The sequence below is a fragment of the Perca flavescens genome, chromosome 2 (genome assembly GCF_004354835.1).
Source record: "Perca flavescens isolate YP-PL-M2 chromosome 2, PFLA_1.0, whole genome shotgun sequence".
Taxonomy (NCBI): Eukaryota; Metazoa; Chordata; class Actinopteri; order Perciformes; family Percidae; genus Perca; species Perca flavescens.
This window is the reverse complement of record NC_041332.1, coordinates 23977410-23999750: the sequence shown is the minus strand read 5'-3', so window position 1 is coordinate 23999750 and position 22341 is coordinate 23977410. Positions and strand designations below refer to the sequence as shown.

Below are 22341 nucleotides of genomic sequence, written 5' to 3'. Positions count from 1 at the left end.
AAGACGAGACTCGAACATCTCACATTTATCAACAAAATGTACAGCGAAAGACCGTGCAAAACATTTCAGACCGCCCTTCCAACCTGTATTTTAACATCAATGTACGCTGTAATGTTTTCTTAATTAACTAACAATGTAAAGATCAACAAGCCACTGAGACATATGTTCAAATTTGATTTAATTCAATAAATTGTTTTGTCTTAAATCCACCAGCCATTTTCATATTCTACCAACATTTGCAGCATCCGGAGCCTTTTTGGTAAGGTTACTAGGAAAACTCAGCCTAGAGTTGTGTTATTCTCCCCGAAACAAGTTTCCTTTTTATTTTAAAATAACTATACACAAAAAAAATTGCAACTTTCACTGTCTCCCGCAACTTTATTGCAATTTTTTTTTACAAAAGCTCCTGCAAAATCAGGCATTTTGGGCCGCAACAATCTAAAAAAAAAAAGGCAGAAATCCTGGAGGGACTGCTTAGCTAATAATTTGTTTCTAACCCTGTCAGATTAATTTTGTCCAACTTCAGGTTGGTAACCTGGCAGTTGTAGCTTTATGCCAAAGAAGAGAACAAAGTAAAATGCAAAGTCATCAGATAATCCTAAATGTCATCTTTTTCAGTACAGCAGGATCTTACTGTACATAGAAATCATGTTTGTTTTTTACTATCTATATTGCTTGCTGGTTATTTCAAAAGGCTCTTTATTCTGTTAATTACAGACATCTCTTTGCATCTTTTTTTTTTTTTTAACCATCTATAAATCATATTGCTCGCTGGTTATTTCAAAAGATTCTTTATTGTTTAAATTACAGACACCTCTTTTTGCATCTGTAATTGACAGTATAAAAACATGATAAAGAAAAAAATATATACAACATGTTGGTAGAGCACCAGGTTTTTCAACAGAGCGCTGATCACAAGACTGGGCCACCCCACAACACTTGTATTGAAACGACAACCATAGTGACATACACACAAGGGTAGTCGGACACATAATACACACTACAGGTTTAGGTTTTGACCTACAGCCAGACATCTTGGATCTACCTGCCCCTTTTAACATGATACTGATCCAAGGTTAGTGTTAACCAATCATCTCTGTCCTTATCTATCACACGCCTGATAAGTAAAAGAGCAGTAGGCCTAGTTGAGCCCCCGTGGAGGTAGGAGTCTCTTGCTGCAAAAAAAAAATAAAACTTAACAGCAACACATTTCCCACCTGCATTTCAATTGCAAATAATGCTAGTACATTTGTGAAAAAAAACTATTTAATGCTATCATAACTAGGATCTGTTTCTTCTGCTTCATTGAGGGAAACGAAGCAGGTTGGGGGAAAAAGAAAAGTTTCTATTGCGATATCGTTTAAAATCACTACATGGCTACGGAAACAACTTCCCAGGCCATTGGTACTTGTGTACATCCATTCGTCTGTCAGCAATAAAATATTTACTACATACTGAAATCATCTGGGTTTGTATTGCACCAAATAGATTCTCTAGTTTTACAGTAAGGGTTGGTAGTGGGACACAGAATGTGCAAAAGATGGGGGAGGAATCTGTGTAGTGGGAATAATAATCTCAGATGGGATAGTGCAAGACGTAAATCCAACACCAACAGAGTATCTGTTTTGGGTGAAGAAAAAAAATTAAAAAATCAAAGATAAGTGAATTAAAACCAGACGCAGCCCACAAACCAACAAATGAATCAGAATCTACTTTCTATAACTGCATAATGTCATTTTCTTCATCACTTCACACATACTCATTTAGAACATGTGGGTTAATTGCAGTTTAGTGCCAAGACTCACAGATATTGTTAATACTTTGAAAGAAATAATGACAAACTATTTGGTTCAAGTACAGGCGGAAGGCCAATTACTGTAGTTCAATACACAATTTTATAGTTGGGGCCCATACTCAGATAGTGTTCGGGGTAAAAAATGGGACGTGGTTGATATTTAACAGTCCTTCCTTCATTCACACCATGTTTTTGGCTACTGGCTTGCAATACAACAGTGACTAAAGCATCAAAGACAAATATTGCAAAGAAGGCTCGGATTTAGAGAATGTCATTCAATTTCAATATACTTTTGTCAAATCTAAAAAAATAAAAATAAATTAAATTAGCAATTTGGAATTTAAACGGTGCCAAAGTAAGGGTGACTATAGATTTAAATTAATTTGGGGGGATTTTAGGGCTGTACATTCTTATGGTTTCAGGTTAAGATTTACAATAAAAGGTCATTGTCTGAAGTAAGTGGTGGCCTTGATAATGAGGTATGTTAAGGGGAGATGGCACTGTCTTTAAAGAGTCACACTTTGCCTTTCCTTCCAATACAGCCACACTGACAGGGCTCACTGTATAAGTACTTATCCCGATAAAACTCTGTTTAATGTAATGATTTGATCTACTTACGCGTTCAGAAAGACAAAGGCAATTAAAAAAAAAAAAACATTTCTGTACATACATATCAATGGATAAAAATAGTGCAACATCAAGCTTTTGTTAAGTTAGACTGCTACATAATTGCTGAGTGTAAGACTGAACCATAGTGAGATGGTCAGTCCACGTGGTCAGCTCAATGTCCAAAGGCACCACGTTAAACCACAGTCCCTTTCCCAGCTAGGAGGAGGCTTCATGCTTTATTTAGTTTTCTGAAAGAAAAGAACAAGAGCACGAATTAATTTTGTGGCGATTTGAAATTGAACTTTAATAAAAGTTGATATTCACTAAAAGAAGCGAGGTAGTTACCTAACACAAAGTCGTGCCATCTTGGCCCGGTTAGGCCCTTCATTCGCGATTGTCTCAACATCTTTGCTGGTGGTGGTTCAGTAGACGCAACCCCAGGACTTTTATATTTGCCTTTCTGCCTCCCCGCTGACATCTCATCCTGCTCCTGGACTGATTTAGGTGCAGAACTTGCTAGCTCTCTTGAGGTTGTGCTAATTTTTCTTTCAGTTTTCACAGCTTTAACAACTCCTACCAGTTCTCTCTCCCTTCCTGCAAAGAGGTATGCAGAAGGTGACCCATCATCCAGTGTCACAGTACAGGTGTCCCACTCTTCCTCAGTTGATTCATTGTCTGGAGAGTTGATCTTTCTCAGAAACACCCGACATTCCTTCAGTGTCTCAGGACTCCAGGCTTTACAGTAGAGGTTCTGCTCTTTTTGTACATCCACAGGCTCCTGAGTTTGGTCAACAGAACTGGTGGCAGAACTGTTCTCCATACGGTCAGATAACAGAGCTTTTGCTGATCTGCGTAATGCTTTACGTTTTGGTTGTAGTCCAGTCACTACATGTTCCTTTGAACAACTTGTAGCTACTTTTATGTTTTTCTTATTCCTCTGCCTCTTTTGCAACCTCTCCCTTTCTTTCCGGGTTAGGAACCTTGTCCTTGCTCTAAATAGAGTGGTCCGGTATTTGTGAAATGCTCTGCTTCTCCACCATTGGGCTCCTTGATTGAGTCTGCTTGCTGCAAACCTGGGAGTGAAAAGTTGACGCCTAATCTTATGTATCGATAAAAGTGCCTCATTTTTCTTCCTCAACCTTCTTTGAGCCCGTTGATGTTGCAAAGGACTTTTTGGCACCGTTTTGGCAAATTTCTTGATGTGTTTGCGGAGTCGCTCTGCCTGAGGACTGTGGCAAACACTTGTTTTAATGGCAGAACGAGGAAAGTGCATAACTTCGTAAGGATTACGGGAGCTTGCCTTCTTGACAATAGCCAGAGACTGTGTCTCTGTGGTCTGCATAAACCAGGAGCAGAGCTGTGGCATGCTACAGGACCTTGGTTTGTTAAGAGGACAGTCGAACAGCGTTCGTACCACAGAGGAATGTTTTGAATTCCTGCTAAATGAACTGTTGCCGTCAGTGCCTGTCTTTGAACTGAAGGCAGTTTCTTTTTCTTGGTTCTCCACAGTGTTTGAGACCCAAGTGTCAGAGATAAGTCGTATTCGCCTGGCAAGCTCCTGGTTCATAGTATTTTCCTCAGCTGATGCTGCCCACCACCTTAGCGTCTCTTTTGGGGTAAATATTGAGTCTATAGACACCTCTGCCACTCTGCTCAGGTCCTGAGAGATGTTCTTACTCTCTTGTCCACGGAGCAGTCTCTTCTCCCTTGAAGTCTCTAAACTACTCTTTTGCTCCCCCTGTCTCCTTTCATTGCTAGCCTTGTTCAGCAGAAGTTGTTTGGAGCGCCGTAGCAGGGCATTACTGTGGCTGTATGATCTAGAGGTGGAGGTGGCAACAGCGTGCAGTAAGTGGATCGATGGCTTTCTCACCCTCATTGAGTGACGCACTGCTACAGGCTGGTTTGGCAGTTTGCCTTTACTTTCACCCTCTGTTTCTACGCCTTCTTCTGTTTGACTGCTTTTGCTTGTTGACTGACGACTGATTGTCCAGGGCTCTTTGGCAGATTTGAATTCCGGTAGGACTACTTTCTTATGAATTAGTGTTTCAGGAGACCGTCTAATATCCTTATTTATCTGAATTTTACGCTGCCTAGGTGACACTGTGGTTACTGTGACTGAGATTCCAGAGATTTTAACTTTTGCAGGTCTACCTGGTTTCCTTGAAGGTGCAGAATCATCCCTCTTCTGACATTTGATGTTACTGCTAGATTGAGGGGCAGACTCTTTTACAGGACTGACAAAATGTAATTCTTCAGACAATTCTGTTGAGGTTGTTTTGATACTACCTGAGCTGGTCTTAGGGTTGTGCATTAAAATGCCCAAGTCACTTTTAAGGCCTACTGCTTGACAAGCATCATGGAACTCCGTTTGCAGCTGGTCAAAGCCCTCAGACACCATTCGTTTGTTTCTCCTAGAACGGCCATACAATACTGTTATTTTAAGGTTCCTGTTTACATTATCCTTAACGTCAGATGCTATAACAGATTTTCCATTTACAGTTTTTGCCCCCATTACTGAATCCAAAGCCTTCTCCTTGCGTGGTCGACCAATTGGCCTCTTTGCCTTTTGCTCAAGCTGTGGTCCCAGCTTCTTTGGCCGGCCCGGACGCCTTTTTGGAGTGGTTTCTTGGTAAGATATTGAGTCACCTAATGATTTCTGGCTCTCAGCTCCACGCTTAGTTGGAGTACCTTCACCTGATCTTCTGGAACCTATTTTAGGTGATGATGAAGATGACTTGGGTGAAGAAGCAGACTTAGGTGATGATGAAGGAGACTTGGCTGGGGAAGAGGCTGACTTGGCTGGGGAAGAGGCTGACTTGGCTGGGGAAGAGGCTGACTTGGCTGGGGAAGAGGCTGACTTGGCTGGGGAAGAGGCTGACTTGGCTGGGGAAGAGGCTGACTTGGGCGATGACGAAGCAGATTTGGGTGATGACGAAGCAGACTTGGGTGATGACGAAGCAGACTTGGGTGATGACGAAGCAGACTTGGCTGGTGAAGAAGCAGATCTTGCAGGTGAGGTAGCAGACTTTAGTGGTGAGGAAAAAGATTTTACTTGTGAAGTAGCAGACTTAGTTCTCTGGCTTTTGGGTTTCTTAAGTGTCCCTGACCATGAAGACTCTACACACGGGTCAAAGGGTTCCTGTGCACTCGAACCAGAAGATGCTGATTTGAGACTATATCTGACCCCTTCCTTATCCTTTACTGGTGATACAAACATGAGCTTTATTGGACTAATGTACTGGACTTGGGAGATGGGAGGGCTCTCAACACAGGTAGCAGACTTCATGGTGACATCCATTTTTGATGGGTTTTGGGGATTTCTTGAAGCTGTCTTTGAGTCCAGTAGTCTTTTTGGAGATGACCGTAGCCTTCCAAAAGGCTTGGCAGCACAGTCGCTAACGTCTGTCCTATTGTCAGGGCTCTGTTTTGTAGGACTCTTCTCTTTGTCAGTCAAAGTTTGCGGAAAGACCTTGTTTGTAGAAAGACCTTTTGACTCTGTGTAGGATGGTCCAGATCGTTCTTTATGTGTTGATTCAAAGGAAAACTTCAATGTGTGCTCAGGTGAGGACATTGATTCAAGCTTGGTGTCCTCAGCATCTGGATCTTTGGATAAGGCATCTAGGGTGCTAGATGTCAAAACCTTGTGCTTTTGTGTTCCACGGATGCTTTCAGAGAAACATGCAACGTAGAACCTGGGCTCTGTCACATAGGAGGAGAACCACTGTGGGGGTACTATACTTCTCCGGGATCTCCTTGCATCCTTAGAGTGGTGTGATTGACATTTCTGCCTATCTCTAATAGGACTATAGCAATCTTTACCTTTACCTGGTCTATTGTCAGAGCTTGGACCCGATGGGGCTTCTTCCAGGTTCCTATCACTTCCAGCACAACTACCATCTTCTTTACGGGGACTGCTACACCGTTTTGTTGAGGTTGCAGTCACTGTCATCACCTGTGTTTGTACACTGTCACCCTTTGAGCATTGTTTGTCATACTTGCTGTGCAGCTCAGGGGTCGGTATTTGAGTGCTTGCAAGGGTAAGATCCTTTTCCTCACTGGATATTTCCCTTTCCTTCTCCTCTGCTTTAATGATCTGAACTTCTTCTGTTACTACAACTGTCTGTATCTCCTCTTTTACTTCATCCCTGTTACTTTCTGCAGTGAGAATGTTCAGTGGTCCCTCCCTAACTCTATGATTCTCTACAGAGTCGACACCTACCTCCATTTCTCTTTTAGACTCCCCTTTAACTAGGTTCGAATCGGATGAAGTGGGTGATGTAGAAACAGTAACATTCCCATCTTTCAATCTTGCCCTCTTCGCTAGTGGTACCTTTCTTTTACTGTAGGACCTGGCAAGCTCCCGTTTAATTTGTAAGGTTTGCCTTCTGGTTGAAGCATTATCAGCAGGTGTTGCTATAGCAGTAAGGACTTCTTGGCGACGTCGGGAGCGGGTATTAGGTGACTTGGGCTCTTTGCTATCATGGCGATTGAACAGCTCACTGAGATTGTAGTCACTAGCACTGCCTGTGTGAAGCACTGTGGTGATGATTTCAGTCAAATGGGCATCAACCTGAATTTGCAGGTTCTGACTGGTTGAGGGACACTGTGGCTGCTCCTTTTCAGAGACATTAACAGCTGTGGAAACCAGAGGTGGGTCCTTCTCTATAGGTCTAATTGTCTCCAGTTTCTTGCTGAAGCGATTCACAACTTCTTGCAATGAAGTCCCACTTGGGTTCCGATCAGCCGGACTACTTTTTGGGGTCCTACATTCTCGTTCCACTTCTGTAGTTGTATCCACATCTGCTTCCTGGTGGCTTGCATTCACAAGACCATCTTTAACCATTCGGTCAGCTTCCTCCTCTTGTCTATGGTGAAGGAGGGACGGTGGCTTTTCATCAGTTTTCTTATTGATGTCTGAGGGTATAGGGGACAGAGGAGGAGGAGAGGGGCTCTGCTCTCTAGTTAGTACAGGACAAGGAGGATCCCCATCTCCAACCCCGCTTTCTTTTGTATTCCTGACCTGTGTCAGACAGGTATGGTTTAGATAACAGAGACAAGAGTGGGGGTTGTGTTGGTTATAGCAGATCGATGAGGAAGGGCATAAACTAGAGGAGGGAGTGCATCGTAAAAGGGATTTGGATAAGGAAGGAGAGGATGCTAATGAACACGCTCTGTTGTTGATACGACCTACAGCCAGGCTTTGGCAGGAAATGCAGTGCAGCCTCTTGGGACACATAACCGTGTAGGTTTCCATCCTGCAACTCTGCACACAGCAGTAGCTTGAGCCCAGAGGAGCGTCACTTTTGCAGTCTGTTAAAGGATAGTGATGGATGCTACAATTGGATTTGGGGTCTCCTGGATGATACATTGTGCTGCCGTGACCTTGATGATCACAATCGATTAAAGGGTAGTATGGGCTGCCGTTATTGGCTTTACATTCACTAAATGAGACTGCATTAGGGGTAACGATATCCTGTTGGTTTACGCCACAATGACAGCAGTGAGATTCAGTTTGATCTACAGGTCTGTGATTTAGGAACAGCAGCAATTTTTCCTGGCGTGCCAGCTTCAGAATCTGGTAGAGTAAGGAATGGTGTGCTGAGCAGAGCGAGCTGAGAACTGCACCCAATGCAGAACTCTGGCGACACTTAGTCCCTCGCTGTCCCAGATCCACCGATTCTTCCATAAATGACAGCAGCAGGGAGCTAGAGGCAAAAATAAAGATTGGAGTTTTACTCATAGCTGAGCCCATCTTAAAATACGTACTCACACAAACTGAGTGTGAGGTCTGATTAGATTTTAAGCAACACTATTATGAACATTATATTTTATTACTACAGTCATAGTATAGTATACAATTTCCACCTTGTCCACATGTAAATATTCTGTAAACCGCCGGCCTGTTTAATCAGGCAATCATTTTTGGATTTTAGCAGCAGAGCCAAATTTTTTATTTTTTCAGGCTAGTCATTAAGAACAGGTTCTTATTTACAATGGCGGTCTGACAAAAAGACACCTTTGGAGGCCAGCTATTCTCAGCACGAAAATTTGTTCATGCACACAAGTAAACAATTGTTACCCTTCCATCAATTAATTTTCCAGGTTTTTATTATTGCTGTATTATAAGAGTTGTTTGTAGCTATGTGCAGTCCACTGCTTTGTCTGGATTTGCTAACATTAGAATAACATCTTAATTAAAAATCCACATTTGACAAAATACAAGAGATAAACATTTTAAAACCCACACGTTGGGATTGCCTTTTGCTGCATACGCAGCCACTTTTATAAAAGTGTGATTAAAATTAGATTAGAAAGTTTTGGGGTGAGTCTATTACCATTTTATCACGCTGGCATTGCCAAGTCAGCTTTTGTCAAATCAGCATGAAAAAGCAGTTCACTGAAAACAGTAACAATAAAAAAATAAAATGGTCCTAGTAAACTGTTAATCTGCAAGACCCTGAAACAAACCATTATGTTAGTAATTATGACACGCAAATGATTAAAGTGTTTTATTGATGAGTTGCTGAAGGCAAACGATAACATTCTGCTAAAAGCAGAAGGAACGATTGTAGAACGCTTAAACCAAAATGTTTTTTTAAACAGCACTTCCAACAAACAAATATGTTATTGTTCAAATCAACGAACAGTCATGTGAGTGATTTATTTCACTATTAAAACAAGTAATTGATTTTAATATCATTACATTTGTTTTGATAATGGATAGTATTTCCAGCCCTTGTCAGGGTTCAACTGGACTATATGCAGTATAAGTGTTACATTCTGTAGTGTTGTGTGCGAGTTTGTTCAAACCAAATTTTTGTTTTAATCACTTAAATAATTTCATCTTAACGTAAGCACTAAACAACCACAATAGTCAAGGGTGTCATTGTAGGAATAAATTAATTATATGGGCTAACATTTAAAAGCGTTCATGCAGCAATACACATTTCACATTGCATCAAAGTGCTCGATTACAAATTAAGAACTACAACAACCAAACTAGTAAAATTATGAAGCACAATCAATAAATAAGTATGCAGCAACAACACAAACTGTTTCTACAATTAAAAAAAAGCTTCTTATAAATTATAGTGCAATAATTAATTTATGCATAAATAGCAGATTTCTGTTAAGTCATTTCAAAGATTTTCCAGCAGTTCACAAACAAAGGCCTTAAGCTTGAAGTATTCTAGAATATACTGCAATTCAACTTATGCAATGAAATAATTTTTCTATTTCTCAAGAGGTGTTTAGGCATGTTTACAAACTGGTTCTTTGATATAAATAGCAGATAATTCCCAGAGTAGAGACATCATGCTGCACTATGCTGTGGCCCCAGACACAGGCACTGTGTACTGATAAGAGTGGAGACATTCAGGAGCGGAGAAATCAGTAAATTTGTATAATTTCCAAAGTTACGAAGGTTGAAATGCCGAACAATTTAACCAAACAAGGCTTTAAATTTTCTTTTTACAATTAGCCTTAAAATTACAAATAACAGAGAAAAATAACCAACAAGGACCAATACTTACACCAAGAATCTCTTTTGGTGCAAGCTAAGAACATGATATTATGAAAAGAAATCTTTCACAACGGCTGACTGACTGTATAATAACTTACTAAAATAAGTTTAAGTGTTGTTGATGGCAATACATTTACACCTATGTGTTCCTTGAGAGACAAACAGCTCACAAGTGTTCATTAGCTAATACCTCAGCAGATTCAGTATCATAACAGAGGCCTTGATGTGAAACCCAACACTATAGGCAGATAAAGTTCAGAGGTATATGTGGCAACAAGGTTGGTGGGTGTTGTAGCTACGCCTCTTTGTGCCAGGGAAAAGTAAAGATTTAAGCAGCAGTCATGTATGAGGTTTACAGTAATACAGCTACAGTAGCAGAATTAGTAAATATCTGTGATAATAAAAGAACACATTTTACAAACAGTACACATACGAAATAACGTTTCCCAAGCTTATCAGTGCACACTTTAAAACATGCTGCAGAGTTGCATTCCAACTACACTCAATACAATGTTCAGGCTAGCTTGCACAAATAGAGAGGAGAACTATGTGGACACAAAATCGCTTTCTTAAGCTAATCTCTTCAACAAAAACTCATAGTAAAGACGTAGCCACCACAGCAGTTTATACTGTACAATCTCCCTGTTTGTAGAGGTGTCTAAGTAGCAATGAGTTTTAAATCTGTTAAAATGGCTCTAAGTCACTTCAGTAGCCTAGGTAAAATACCCAGAGAGAGAGATAGAAAACTGCAAATGACAATCATCAACGCTCCTTTAAGAAGGAGCTTTATGAACTGAATCAAACCTGAATAACCTAACAGCTAGCAAAAATGAGAGTCACACTTTATGTCTTAGTTTTAAGAGGTCTCATACTTAATCCTGGGCATCTAGTGGGTACCAATCAAAGTCAGGTTCTCTTTGAAGTAACCCAAATCATATAGACATGAAAACAAAGTTAAGAACTTCCTGAAGGTTATTTTTGTATCCTGTTATAACCAACAAATCCCCTTAAGAGACCAAAACCAACAACTGATTTATCCTTACAAGTATGTTCGTTGTAGCCACAGACTGAAAGAGCGTATACCTATGTGCCATAGAACTCCATTGTCATCCAAAGATTACTGTATGTACAATCTATTGCACACGTGCAAAGCAGAGGCACAAGAATACTTTCAATTTAAAAAGTAGTGGACAAGAAGCAGTAACGTTTCAGTCATACCTGATAAAAGTTTAAGACAAAAACAACACTTTGTCAAGACATTTTGTGCAGATAATATGCACATCTGTAACTTGGGGAAGAAAAAAAAAAAGTTAAAACACATGGCCCCTGAGAATTTCAATATATCAGGCTTTAGCCACACAGACAATACATTTTAGTAGGATACCTAATTCTGTTTTAGTCTTTCTGTGGGATTTGTTGAAAACCCTAAACAGATAATATGCCACATTTAAAGATCTTTTAGGTTTAATGATAACAAATTAAGCTATGAGGTGTTAGTTGAGTTTCGCCACCGTGAACAAAAGCTACAATGAGCACCACTATCTCCTGAAAAAATGCTGTACCCTGTAGCTGCTTTAAGGAAGCCCAGGAATAAGCTAGAGAAATACAGCTAAAAGTATGACTATCACATTACAGACCTGAATATCAATATCCATATATTTTGTAAAGGCATGTGTTGTGTTTAAACAAGTGTCTCCAGAAAACATGTATCTTGTCAGAGGTGATGAGTTCAAGTTTTGAGGAGTTCTAGAGGCGTTTTGTTGTCTAGAACATCTTTGCGTCAGCAGCTGAGGCAAGAGTCCCTGAGTTAGTGGAACCGGTCATGGTACCAGAACAAGACGAGTTGGAACTGGATGAACAAAAGTTGGCAGATTTCTTTTTGGGTGGGTTCTTCAGTGTTCCAGTACGCTCTTTGACTTTGTATTCCAGTGTGCTGTGAGGCACCCCATAAACCCCCTGGGCCTTGGACACACTCATGCGCCCTGCCATCACCATAGTGATGGCCTCCTCCAACAGGTCGTGGTCATACTGGCGGTATCGCCCACGTTTCTTTCTTGGTTGCTTGTCTTTATCCCGGCCACCGTCTTCTGAATCATCCAGTGAGGAACTGCGTGGTCCCAGGCGATGAGGTGACTGGTTGGCACTGCCTGGACAGCCATGTTGTAAGAAAGGAGGTCTGAGTTTGAAGAGAGACGAAGGTCTCCCAGTAGCTGTCGAACTGGCGGCACCCTCCATTGATGAGGTACGTTGAAGTAGGTTTTCAGCCATGCTGCCATTCTCAGCTGGGATTGACCTGTTGTGATCAGACATGGAACGGACCTGAGGAATACGCAGGGACGCGAGTGGCTCCAGACTGGAAGTGGGGCTTGGTGGGGGCTGGAGAGCATCCCTGAGCTGGAAAAAAGAGTGGGGGAGGGATTTCTGTAGACCACCCGGCTGATAAATGGTAGGAGAACTTGAACTCAAGTCTCCATTCTCGTCTGCAGCTCCTCCAATTTCTGCCCTCTCTGCCCACGCCGCCACCTTCTGCAGAACAAGACGGGCTTCACCGCCCAACATTGATGACATCACATTGTATGATGTCACTTCATCCCTGATTCCTGGTGCAAGTTGATGCAGCATCCCCCGCCTTCCCTCAGCCCAGCCATCCAGACCTTGTTGCAGGATGTGAATGGGAATTCCATAAAGCAATGCGGCCCGCTGCTGCTGCAGCCTCCCTGAATGTATATCCTTCAAGGCCTTGGACAGCAACCCCTCAGACAGCTCCAAGCTCCTCTCAATGTACTCCTCCTTCTGCCTGCGCTGCCTCCTAGGGATGGGAGGACCAAACAGCAGGGTCAGGATGGAGGGTGTTTGATTTTGGCATAGGGGACAGGGGAGGTGGGGTAGGGGGAGGTGGGGGGCAGAGCGAGGGGTCCACTCCTTTATGCCTTGTGTTGGTAACATCACTGCGACTGTTATGTTTCATGTCTGTCTGTTCTCACACACTGCTGCTGTGTGTCTCTCTCACACACACACACACACACACTCTTTGTGTGTGTGGCAAAGCCTCTTCACGTCCAGGTGGGACAGTCTGTGAATGGCTGGGGTTACTTTGGCGCTCACACACAACCCTTGTAGTTTTGTGATATCCTTCAGTGAGAGTCCTACATGCTTGAAGGTTGAATAATCAAACTCATCATAACTGGATCAGTAAAAAAAGGAGGTAAATCGTTATGAGGTACTGCAATGTTCTCCTCATTGTACAATCCTGAGCTGCTGGCAAATGTTATAATACGGTGCCATTGCTGTGACGTTACCGCTCAAGAGATAAAAGAGTCAACCCCAAAGAACCAAAACACCAAACACAAGCTAGCTCTTCATAATGACTAACAATAAACTGACTTGACGCACTGCCAAACAAAGAAGTGTGCATATCATTTAGGCCAGAGATGTTAATTAGTTGACTTAAATTAAACAACGCTGGTAAAAACGACAGTAATACAACACAGTATTGATGCTAACCTTCCAATCTTAGCCATCCTATACACCTAAAAGAAAATGCAGTAGACTGCTGAACTCAGATTTAAGGATTTACTCACATGCAAAGTAATGTGTTAGACAAACTGGGTTTGGACAAAAAGGCCTAGGTCATGTTATTGTATTGAAGAAAAACCCCTCAGTTTTAACTAATTGTAATGATAGGGCTAATCTTGTGCATTTTGCTACAAGGCGGAATACCACTAATATTTATAGCCAGAGGTAATCCAAGAAAAAAAAAACTCTTACCCTGAGGCCTTGTGATTAGATGATGTTGATGAAGTTGCTAAGCAGGCAGAGTTCCTGTTGGAGAGGTCGAGCACGCCATCTGTTACAAGAAGAATTAATTTAAACTGGTTAGGGTTTGAGTTACAGTGGTTTGGTACCTTCAGTGGACATCAATGTTACAGTCTTAAAACTTTTGGAAGCTGGAAACATTTATTTATTGACTTAAAATTCAGTTTGATGCCCTCCCTACCTGGGTCACTTCCACTCTCTTTTTCCTCCCCAGTTCGGCTCACTGTGAGGTCCAGAGGGGCATCTGATGTTTCTGACAACGGCGATGAGGTCCTTGTTCTAACACCATTTGTACTAGTGTGGAGTAGGCACTTGGACGCGTACTCCAAGGCAAACTGATGTATCATCTTCTTCATTAGCTCCTGGGCAACACGAGGGATGTTGGAATCACAGCCTGGGGACACATCTAACGGAGACGGCACAGGTGCAATAGAAGTTAGAAAATGACTGGATTCGATTTAACAAGCAGGATTTCCAATTTTATGCTATGCTATAATGAGTTACTTGCAATAAATTGTCCCATGAGGAATAGAACATTGTGTGTGAAAAGATAAATCAAACGTAATGTTTACACAAATTAAATTATATTCACCACCAAGGTATTAGTGTGGCAGGAGCAACATCAGAGAAGGATATCTCAAACCTCATCACATAAAACTGAAACTATCTACATAGCAAATACTACACTATGTGCGAAAATGGGATTTAACATTTTGGCGACAGCAGACAAAAGAGCTAGTGTCAAGTAGGGATGTTACCGACAACTAAATTTGCCTGACGTTTAAACAGAAGTTTAAATTAAGACTAGTCCACTGGTCTAAAAGTAGTCTCGCACTTGCCAGACATTCCTCCACAGCGCTGCGAGGGAAGGTTTGGCTAGTCCACACAGCATTTCAGGATAGGAGAAAAGGTGCTCTGGTTTATTGGCATTTCTTAAAACCAATCACAATCGTCACGGAGCAACGGTGCCTCTGCAAAATAGCCACGGGAAGGAAAATGTTTTGGTCGAACATTCAGAGGTTGTTTGTAGATGCGCAAGAGAAAACTCAGATAGTTTAGCTAGCTGTCTGGATTTACCCTGCAGAGAACTGAGGAGCAGTTAACCATAGTCCTCATAAATTGACCGGAGTTTAGAATGTCGACACAAAGAAAGCGGAAGGTGACGGACATCTGGCCGAAAATGGGGGACATCCGGCGGAACCTCTGGCAGCACCGGAATTATCCCGTAAATGAGACGTTGTCGATATAGACTAGTCTAAAAGTAACAACACCTAGAGAACAGTCTTAATTAGAGCACAATTTTATCTTTAAGGTTAAACATTGTTCAAACTAATTTTGTGATTGTTATAAGAGCCATTTTTAAATGCTAATGCGTATATTGATAAAATAATGATACGTTAAACAGACTGGTATTTCTGGGGCTGATTAGCAAGGGTAGCAACGTTTAATCAACTAGTCACACACATCTCGAGTAGCAAGTCCTTATGCCAGAATACCAAAGCAATCTGGGCCTTTCAAAGCAGACAAGTCAAAGTGTTTCCAATCACAGTGATTTTGAGTTTTGTTATTGTTCCTGCTAATTCTTCTATTTAGATAGCAATTGAATAACTACAAGGCAAAAGCTGATAGCTGTGTGCCTTTGACAGGAGCATTAGTTAGGGCTGCGTAATTAATCGAATTTAAATTGCGATTTTGATTCACAATAAAAATGTAATTGAGAAATGATTTTGCAAGTAAACTTATTTTAAACTCTTGTGTTCTGAATGAAAAGAAAAAAAGTCCAACAGGAAAAGTATTAAGGGTAGTTCCACAGTTCACTGTTGATTTGTTTAACTGTTCCTAAAAAAAAAAAAAAAAAGCAACATCTTTTCAAAAGTCAGTGAGTAATCGGGATTCCAATATTGACCAAAATAATCGTGATTATGATTATTTTCCCATAATAGAGCAGCCCTAGCTCTAGTGTATCGTAAGTTGACACATTTGAGCCATGCTCCACAAGGCAGAAAGACACCTGACTCACCTTTCTTGTTAAACACAGCTTGGAGGAACCTGTGCGCTGATTGGCTGCTCTCAGAGAGGGTTGGAGCCTGACAGGGAGAGTAGTCAGAGGGGGAGGAGAGGGGCGACGTGGCTGCAGGTACTTGCTCCTACAAGAAAAAAAAGAAGTTACTTTACTGACTTTTTTTATTATTACCATCAGTATAGTATATCTTGTATCAAACAATATAGTTATTACAGCTGTAAACAGCTGACTCAAATGTGGTTGTTTAAAGGCAAAATACAAACACTATTTGTTGATTATCTTGACTAGAACAATCCTTACACTGCTGAGTTTGTCCAGGGGAAGGTTGCAGAATGAACATTGAGAGCAACTTGTTTCTTGAGACCAGTCATCCACTTCTTCAGGTTCACAGTCTGAGAGGCACAATAACACATAACCAGGCATTAATAAACACCGGTACATTAAGTGTAACAGTAGGGGTTTTCAAACGCCATCATACCAATGTTATGCCAAGAGAACACTTTACATACTGCTGGCAAAATTCTATCATCTTATGGTCTGACTCTATATTGTCATATCATCCAACCCTAACATGACAATATGTACTGCAAGACAACAGACACGCTTCAGGCAAGATTTTGCTGTACAATTTACAGCAGGTAACACTTACTACAAAGCTCTTACACTCGAGAAAATCCTATAGACCGATGTATCGGATCGTGAACTCGGAGTGTGAGAGAACCAAAGTGTGCTGGATTTTTTGGTTCTTTTACTACATGACTTGACTAATGTCAACTATTCTTAATATCTCTGGTTGTAGTCGATGATTGTGGGCAATGTTGCAAATTAAAGAGCAGAACTACGTTATGAAAATATTGGATTTGTGGGAGTGGTTATAATATCTATAAATAGTTTCTCAATTAAATTTCCATAAATGTATAATGATAGTATATACATATATTGAAATATAAAAATACGTAAACAATGATTAATACATATTTTATCTATATTGCCCACGCCTAGCTGCCATCAATAAATGCTATTACAATCACACGAGGGAAACTTCGGCCGATATTTATAAAACATGACTAGATCAGTATTCTTAAAATTCAACAATCGGAAAATAAACAGGCAAATAAATAAATGTCACTCAAACATTGTGTTTGAGTTTCCATCAGGCAATTCTTCATGGCTGCCAGGTCTCTATTACACATCATCGGATTATGTTCCGGTCTAGCCTCACTCAAACTCCAGATGGCACTGCTGACTGCATCGAGACAACAGACCGTGTCAAGCAAGCTTTGTCTTTTGGCTGCTAGTGCTACTGGCCTGTGATAGCAAGCTGCAAGCTAATCTCTAAAGAGATCTAAAGAGTATTGAATATTTAAGGTGTATATCCCTGTCAGATGTAACGGACAAAGTTAAAATGAACAGATACACTAAATTTCAAAGCAGACTTGATAGGAATCAAATTAGCTGTGATTCGATTTGCAATTAATTTCAAATTTTATATTACAATTAATTTACATTATCTGTATCTACTCTGTATTTTGACTGAGTGCCTAATAAAAGAGAGTAGACAAAATCTGATTTTCGTTATAGCTATAAATAATAGCAAGAAATATTATGACAACTATTAAGGATCAAATCACCCCAAATAATGTTAATGCCACAAAATGGGCAATCACGTACAGGGCAACATATTGGGCTGTCCCCCACAGATGAGTTTGTCACTATGGTCAGTTGCATCCATCTAAATTAATCAATTCTATATAGGCTTGTGCCCTTACAAATACAAAAAAATTGTTTAATTTATAATCTTTAACCAGGAGCAATCCAGGACCAGTGTGCAAACCAGTGTTGTTTTTTTGCTTTGGTTTAAGTTTAATACCATGCGGTCTTCTTAAATGAGTAGCAAGATTGGGGGTGCCCCTGGTATTTTTTATTTTAAACTGCTTTTTGTATACTGTGAATGTTTTATAAAGATTTCCTTTGTTGTCGTTTAACTTTTGAGTCCGAAGTGCTTCCAAAGTCTGGACATCAGGTTGGCTAGCACCACACTGTACAGAGTGGAGGATGACAAGTGGGTGACGTGAAGTTGGTATGTGATTACAGGACTTAGCAGGTGAGTAGTGGGTCGCACAGAGACACGTGCACGGGAGACATATCTAAAATTTTGATTGATTTTTAGTTACATGCCAGATACCCAATTTTTTTAACCACTAGTGTCTGCGTTATTACCATACTGATGGACATCATGGTCATTATCTATGAAAAAATGTCTGTCATCTAATAATCCAAGTTATTTGTTTTTTACTCTGAGAGGCACACAAGGGATGGAAGTATGAGTATATATCATATATTTATAGACTTTATAGATTCAAGATTAAATGAATCACTTTCACTATAGATCACCATTCTATAGTTGTGAGTCAACTTCAAAAAGAACGGTAATAATAAATACCTGTTAAACTAAAAACCTGAATGTCTCACACACAATACTATATAGATATTTCCAGTGACTCAATCCCACACTGCCTTAGTGCCATAAATACTCACTAGGGAACCATATCTGTATCAATCCATGTCTGAAAATATTCCGCAACAAACACACAATTTCCTTGTCTGAATAATATTAGCTAAAAACTACAGTGCCCAGCTGTTTGGGGAAAATTAATTAACCTTTAAAAATAAATATCTATGACACATTTTGGGGAGAAAATGTGCTTAGGTCTGAGTGCTACAGAGGATTGAGAATTCAGAAGGTATTAAGAGACAGACTAATGCATGGTTGGTTTTGTTCAGTTCAAATTTTTTGTTGAAAACAACTACAAAATCCGCCTCTGGTTACACAAAGTGATCACAACTTGTACACACAAAAACCCACCATCAAATAAATTGAGGTCCCTCAGCAGCAGCGGGCCATAGATTCCCTCCAGAATGCTTTCAAACCCTGCAAGACAAAATAAACAGAAACGATCCTTCAGTGCTAATTTGAACAAGACATGCATATTTGAAGTAATGTTACTTGACATTTGGGTGACGTAGGGTCTACCCATTTTGTATGCTTGTTACCAAACTACAACACAGATTCTGTGTCAACACAGATTCTGACAGCAAAGTGCACTGCTATAGCCAGCTGTCACCAACACCTGCAATGTTTAAAACAGGGTCCATATATTGGTAAACAACACAAGTAATAAATATGATTCGTGAAAAGCAGTTACATGAATACTTGAATTAGTTTATTTGCATTCTGAGTTTAATGTCAGTGTAACGTCAGCTACTTAAAACTACAAATCAGAGGAAACACAGCTAGCTTCAAGTGAGCTAACGTTAGCCTAAGTTTCCCGGCTTCTGTGGCATAAAAACTTGTGTTCAAAATAACATCGGTGCGAGGAAAACCGTTACCTGAGACCTCTTAACTGTATGCTTTTCTCATATTGCACTGACATTAGCAGCCCTAACGTAGCAACAATCCCCTCCCCCAAAAAACATCAACAGCGTTATGTTAGCATAGCATGTTAGCAGGGCATTAGCATAGCCAACACAGCTAGCTATATGCCAATAAACAAATTTAGCAAACGTTGCCATCAGTTACCTACTAAATATATGATACGCATTAATGCTACATGAACAATATCGTCTCAGTCCTATAACACAATCTGATAGAGCTAGCACCGGCGAGTAGCAAGCTAGCTCAGAGGGACAAAGAAAATGAGCCAACTCGAAGGGCTAGCCAGCTGGTAAATATTAGCCTGCCAGCTTAACTTAACCGCTAACACTGGCCACCTATGGTTCCAGGCTACTAGCTAGCTAGCTATTAGCTAGCTATCAGTTAGCTAGCTATCAGTTAGCTAGCATAAGCTAGCAATCTCACATAGCTAGGGGGAGCGATCCCTCAGCTACCGGGCGAAATCACTTTGAAGCTCGTTGATTTTCTTTTACAAAATATGAGGCTGCAAGTCGTATCATACCAACGCAGTGTATCAGTTTGTATCGCCAAGAATCAAGTTCCCGCCGAAACCCTTTCCTTTCGGCCGTGCAATTGGGGCACTGCACGGTCGCCATTGTGCGTCCTTCCCCCCTCTCTCTCCCTCTGTCTGAACGACAGGAAGAAGCGGCTGAACGGTTCACCGCTGCAGCACTGAGCTGTCACACTCTCTGCCCACCGCTAGAGGGACAGGTTTTAGATTATGGAACATTTGTGCCCTGAATTTGGTCTCACGGATAAAACTGATTCGTTAAAATCCTCCCAAATACATGTTTGTGGGCTATAGATATAGAGATAGATAATAGTCTTATAAGAGTCCCATAGCCTAATGTCAATGATCTTATAATGATGATGTGGATGACCATCTCCTCTTGGTCACCCACGGGACCTGCATATGCCTATATGGTCACGTCACGTGTCAACACCCCATTGGCTGCTATCTGTGTCTGTGTGTTGACACTCTACCGGTCAAAAGTTTGGGGTCACTTAGAAATTTCCATTCCACTCCATTACAGACAGAATACCAGCTGAGATCAGTTGCATTGTTTTTTTTTAACCAGGGCAGCAGTTTTCAGATTACATTATGTGCTTACATAATTGCAAAATGGTTCTCCAATGTTTTCTCAGTTAGCCTTTTAAAATTTATATCAGATTAGTAGTCTAAACAGAATGTGCCTTTGGAACATTGGATTAATGGTTGCTGATAATGGGCAAATGAAATATTGCATTAAAGATCAGCCACTCAAGAACCCTTTTGCAATTATGTAAGCACATAATGTAATCTGAAAACTGCTGCCCTGGTTAAAAAAAAACAATGCAACTGATCTCAGCTGGTATTCTGTCTGTAATGGAGTGGAATGGAAATTTCTAAGTGACCCCAAACTTTTGACCGGTAGTAAGTAGTGTAGTTAAAGGGAAACAGATGGACAGAATCATAATTCAGTGAACTGCCTCAACTTGTTTGATTTATTTATCTTGTGGGTGAAGTCATTACATAAACCCAAACCAAAGTTTTGGGAATTTAAAATACCACAGCTTGGTGCATACTCTGATAAATTTGCTGAATACTAAGAAATGATACTGTATAATACAGTGCCGTTACGTGGTGGTGTCCCTGTGAGTGTTAAATGTTACACTGGTGAGCTGAAGGACACATTAGACTATAAATAATGCATAAGGTTTACTAGACCCCATATATCCCTGGGCTGTACAGAATTAAGGTTTTATATATAGATTTAGCGACCCCATGATAAACAGTTTATTAAAATCATCTGGGGCACTGATGTAGAATAAAACAAAACTTGACTGTTATCACTCTGTCTACCTAAATCTAAATAATTTCTAAGCAGATACTGACATTTTGTGTACTGCCAGCTCCTCCTGAGTGCAACCACATGAGGGCAGCAGAGAACTTTACATTTGTCAGACTACAGCTTCATCTAGGTCCTGTGTGCACAGGGTCAAACGGAAAGTAACTTGATGATACGGTCTTCAGATTCATTCATTCCATTCTCCAAAACTTTATGAATATAGTTTCTTTGTTTACATCCAGTCAACAGGGCAGCCAAGCCCCAGACCTTTATGGGCCCAACATGCTCTGGTTTTATTGTGTGCCAATATATCTGTAACATTTGTAATTAATTGCAGATTTAACAGGATTATGCACCACCAAATCACATTGTCAATTTAGATAATGTAATTTAAGGTGGATCTTGCATTATCTGGGGGTCCTTTCTTGAAAAGGGGCCACACTATAGCTTTATAAAGACCAGATTATTTTTTTATTTATTGTTTATTATTTCAGTTGACAGTATGTTTAAATTGCAAATTAAGTTGTGTTTGATGAAATTACACAAATTGACACACAGCAAACCTGGGGCCTGATCCACCGAATAGGAGTACTTGTTGGTTTCTGGGCTTATAGGCAAAAATATAATTAAAATATGTGTATTCTTCTGTCTGCACTGTACTTTGTGGGTAGCCTACTTGGTGTACACTAATGCACAGAGAGTGGGCAGAACAGGGTTTCAACAGGGGGTCCCAGCTCATTGCTGCCCCAGGGCTCTCTGACAGGTCAATCTGGCTATCCATCCCTTAATGCAAAACATCAGAACGGTATGAGAATAACCAACAGAAAAGGGGTTCATGAAGAGTGTGTGAGTGATTGAGTGAGGGACGGAGGCCGATTAAACAACATAGGACATTAAGTGATGAAGAGCTATGGAGTGCTGTAGAACAGATAGGGAGATGTGATTGAAAGTTGAGCTTGGAGGAGGCAAATGTCACAGGCCCAGGTGGAATTCATTTTCACGGTGACTTAGAGCGTGGTTGCCGGGAGGATGGTGATGAAATACAGGGGCCTGGTAAACAGCACTTCTGGGGCAGAGCGTGACCAACAGCATACAGCCCAATGTGCCCCGGGGACAGAGATGATTACGAGTGTGTGTGCACATTGTGTTTATGCGCATATGGTTCTATGTATGTGCGTGTGTGTGTTTGAATGCATGTATGTTTAAGTAGTGTTACAATGCAATCTACCTCCAGTGCGACGACATACTGTATGTATTGAGTGATCAGAAAATGAGCGGCAGCTTAGCACCAAG

General features: G+C 40.7%; 1 protein-coding gene across 3 annotated transcripts; it reads right to left on the bottom strand.

Moving 5' to 3' along the window:
• Nucleotides 1-775: 775 nt before the first annotated feature.
• lcorl (ligand dependent nuclear receptor corepressor-like) lies at nt 776-20079 on the bottom strand. Of its 3 annotated transcripts, XM_028591627.1 has the most exons (9): nt 19722-20071; nt 18632-18697; nt 16066-16157; nt 15763-15889; nt 13924-14148; nt 13695-13773; nt 5305-8109; nt 2750-5262; nt 776-2652 (listed from the first exon to the last, which is right to left on the bottom strand). In XM_028591627.1, the coding sequence occupies exons 1-9, from the start codon at nt 19813-19815 to the stop codon at nt 2645-2647; spliced, it is 6009 nt and encodes a 2002-aa protein (XP_028447428.1). In that variant the 5' UTR covers nt 19816-20071; the 3' UTR covers nt 776-2644. The 3 variants fall into 3 exon arrangements, with proteins under 3 accessions (XP_028447428.1, XP_028447418.1, XP_028447436.1); XM_028591617.1 differs by having other exon boundaries at nt 2750-8109; XM_028591635.1 differs by lacking the exons at nt 776-2652; nt 2750-5262; nt 5305-8109 and adding an exon at nt 10219-12735 and having other exon boundaries at nt 19722-20079.
• Between the last annotated feature and the right edge of the window lie 2262 nt (nt 20080-22341).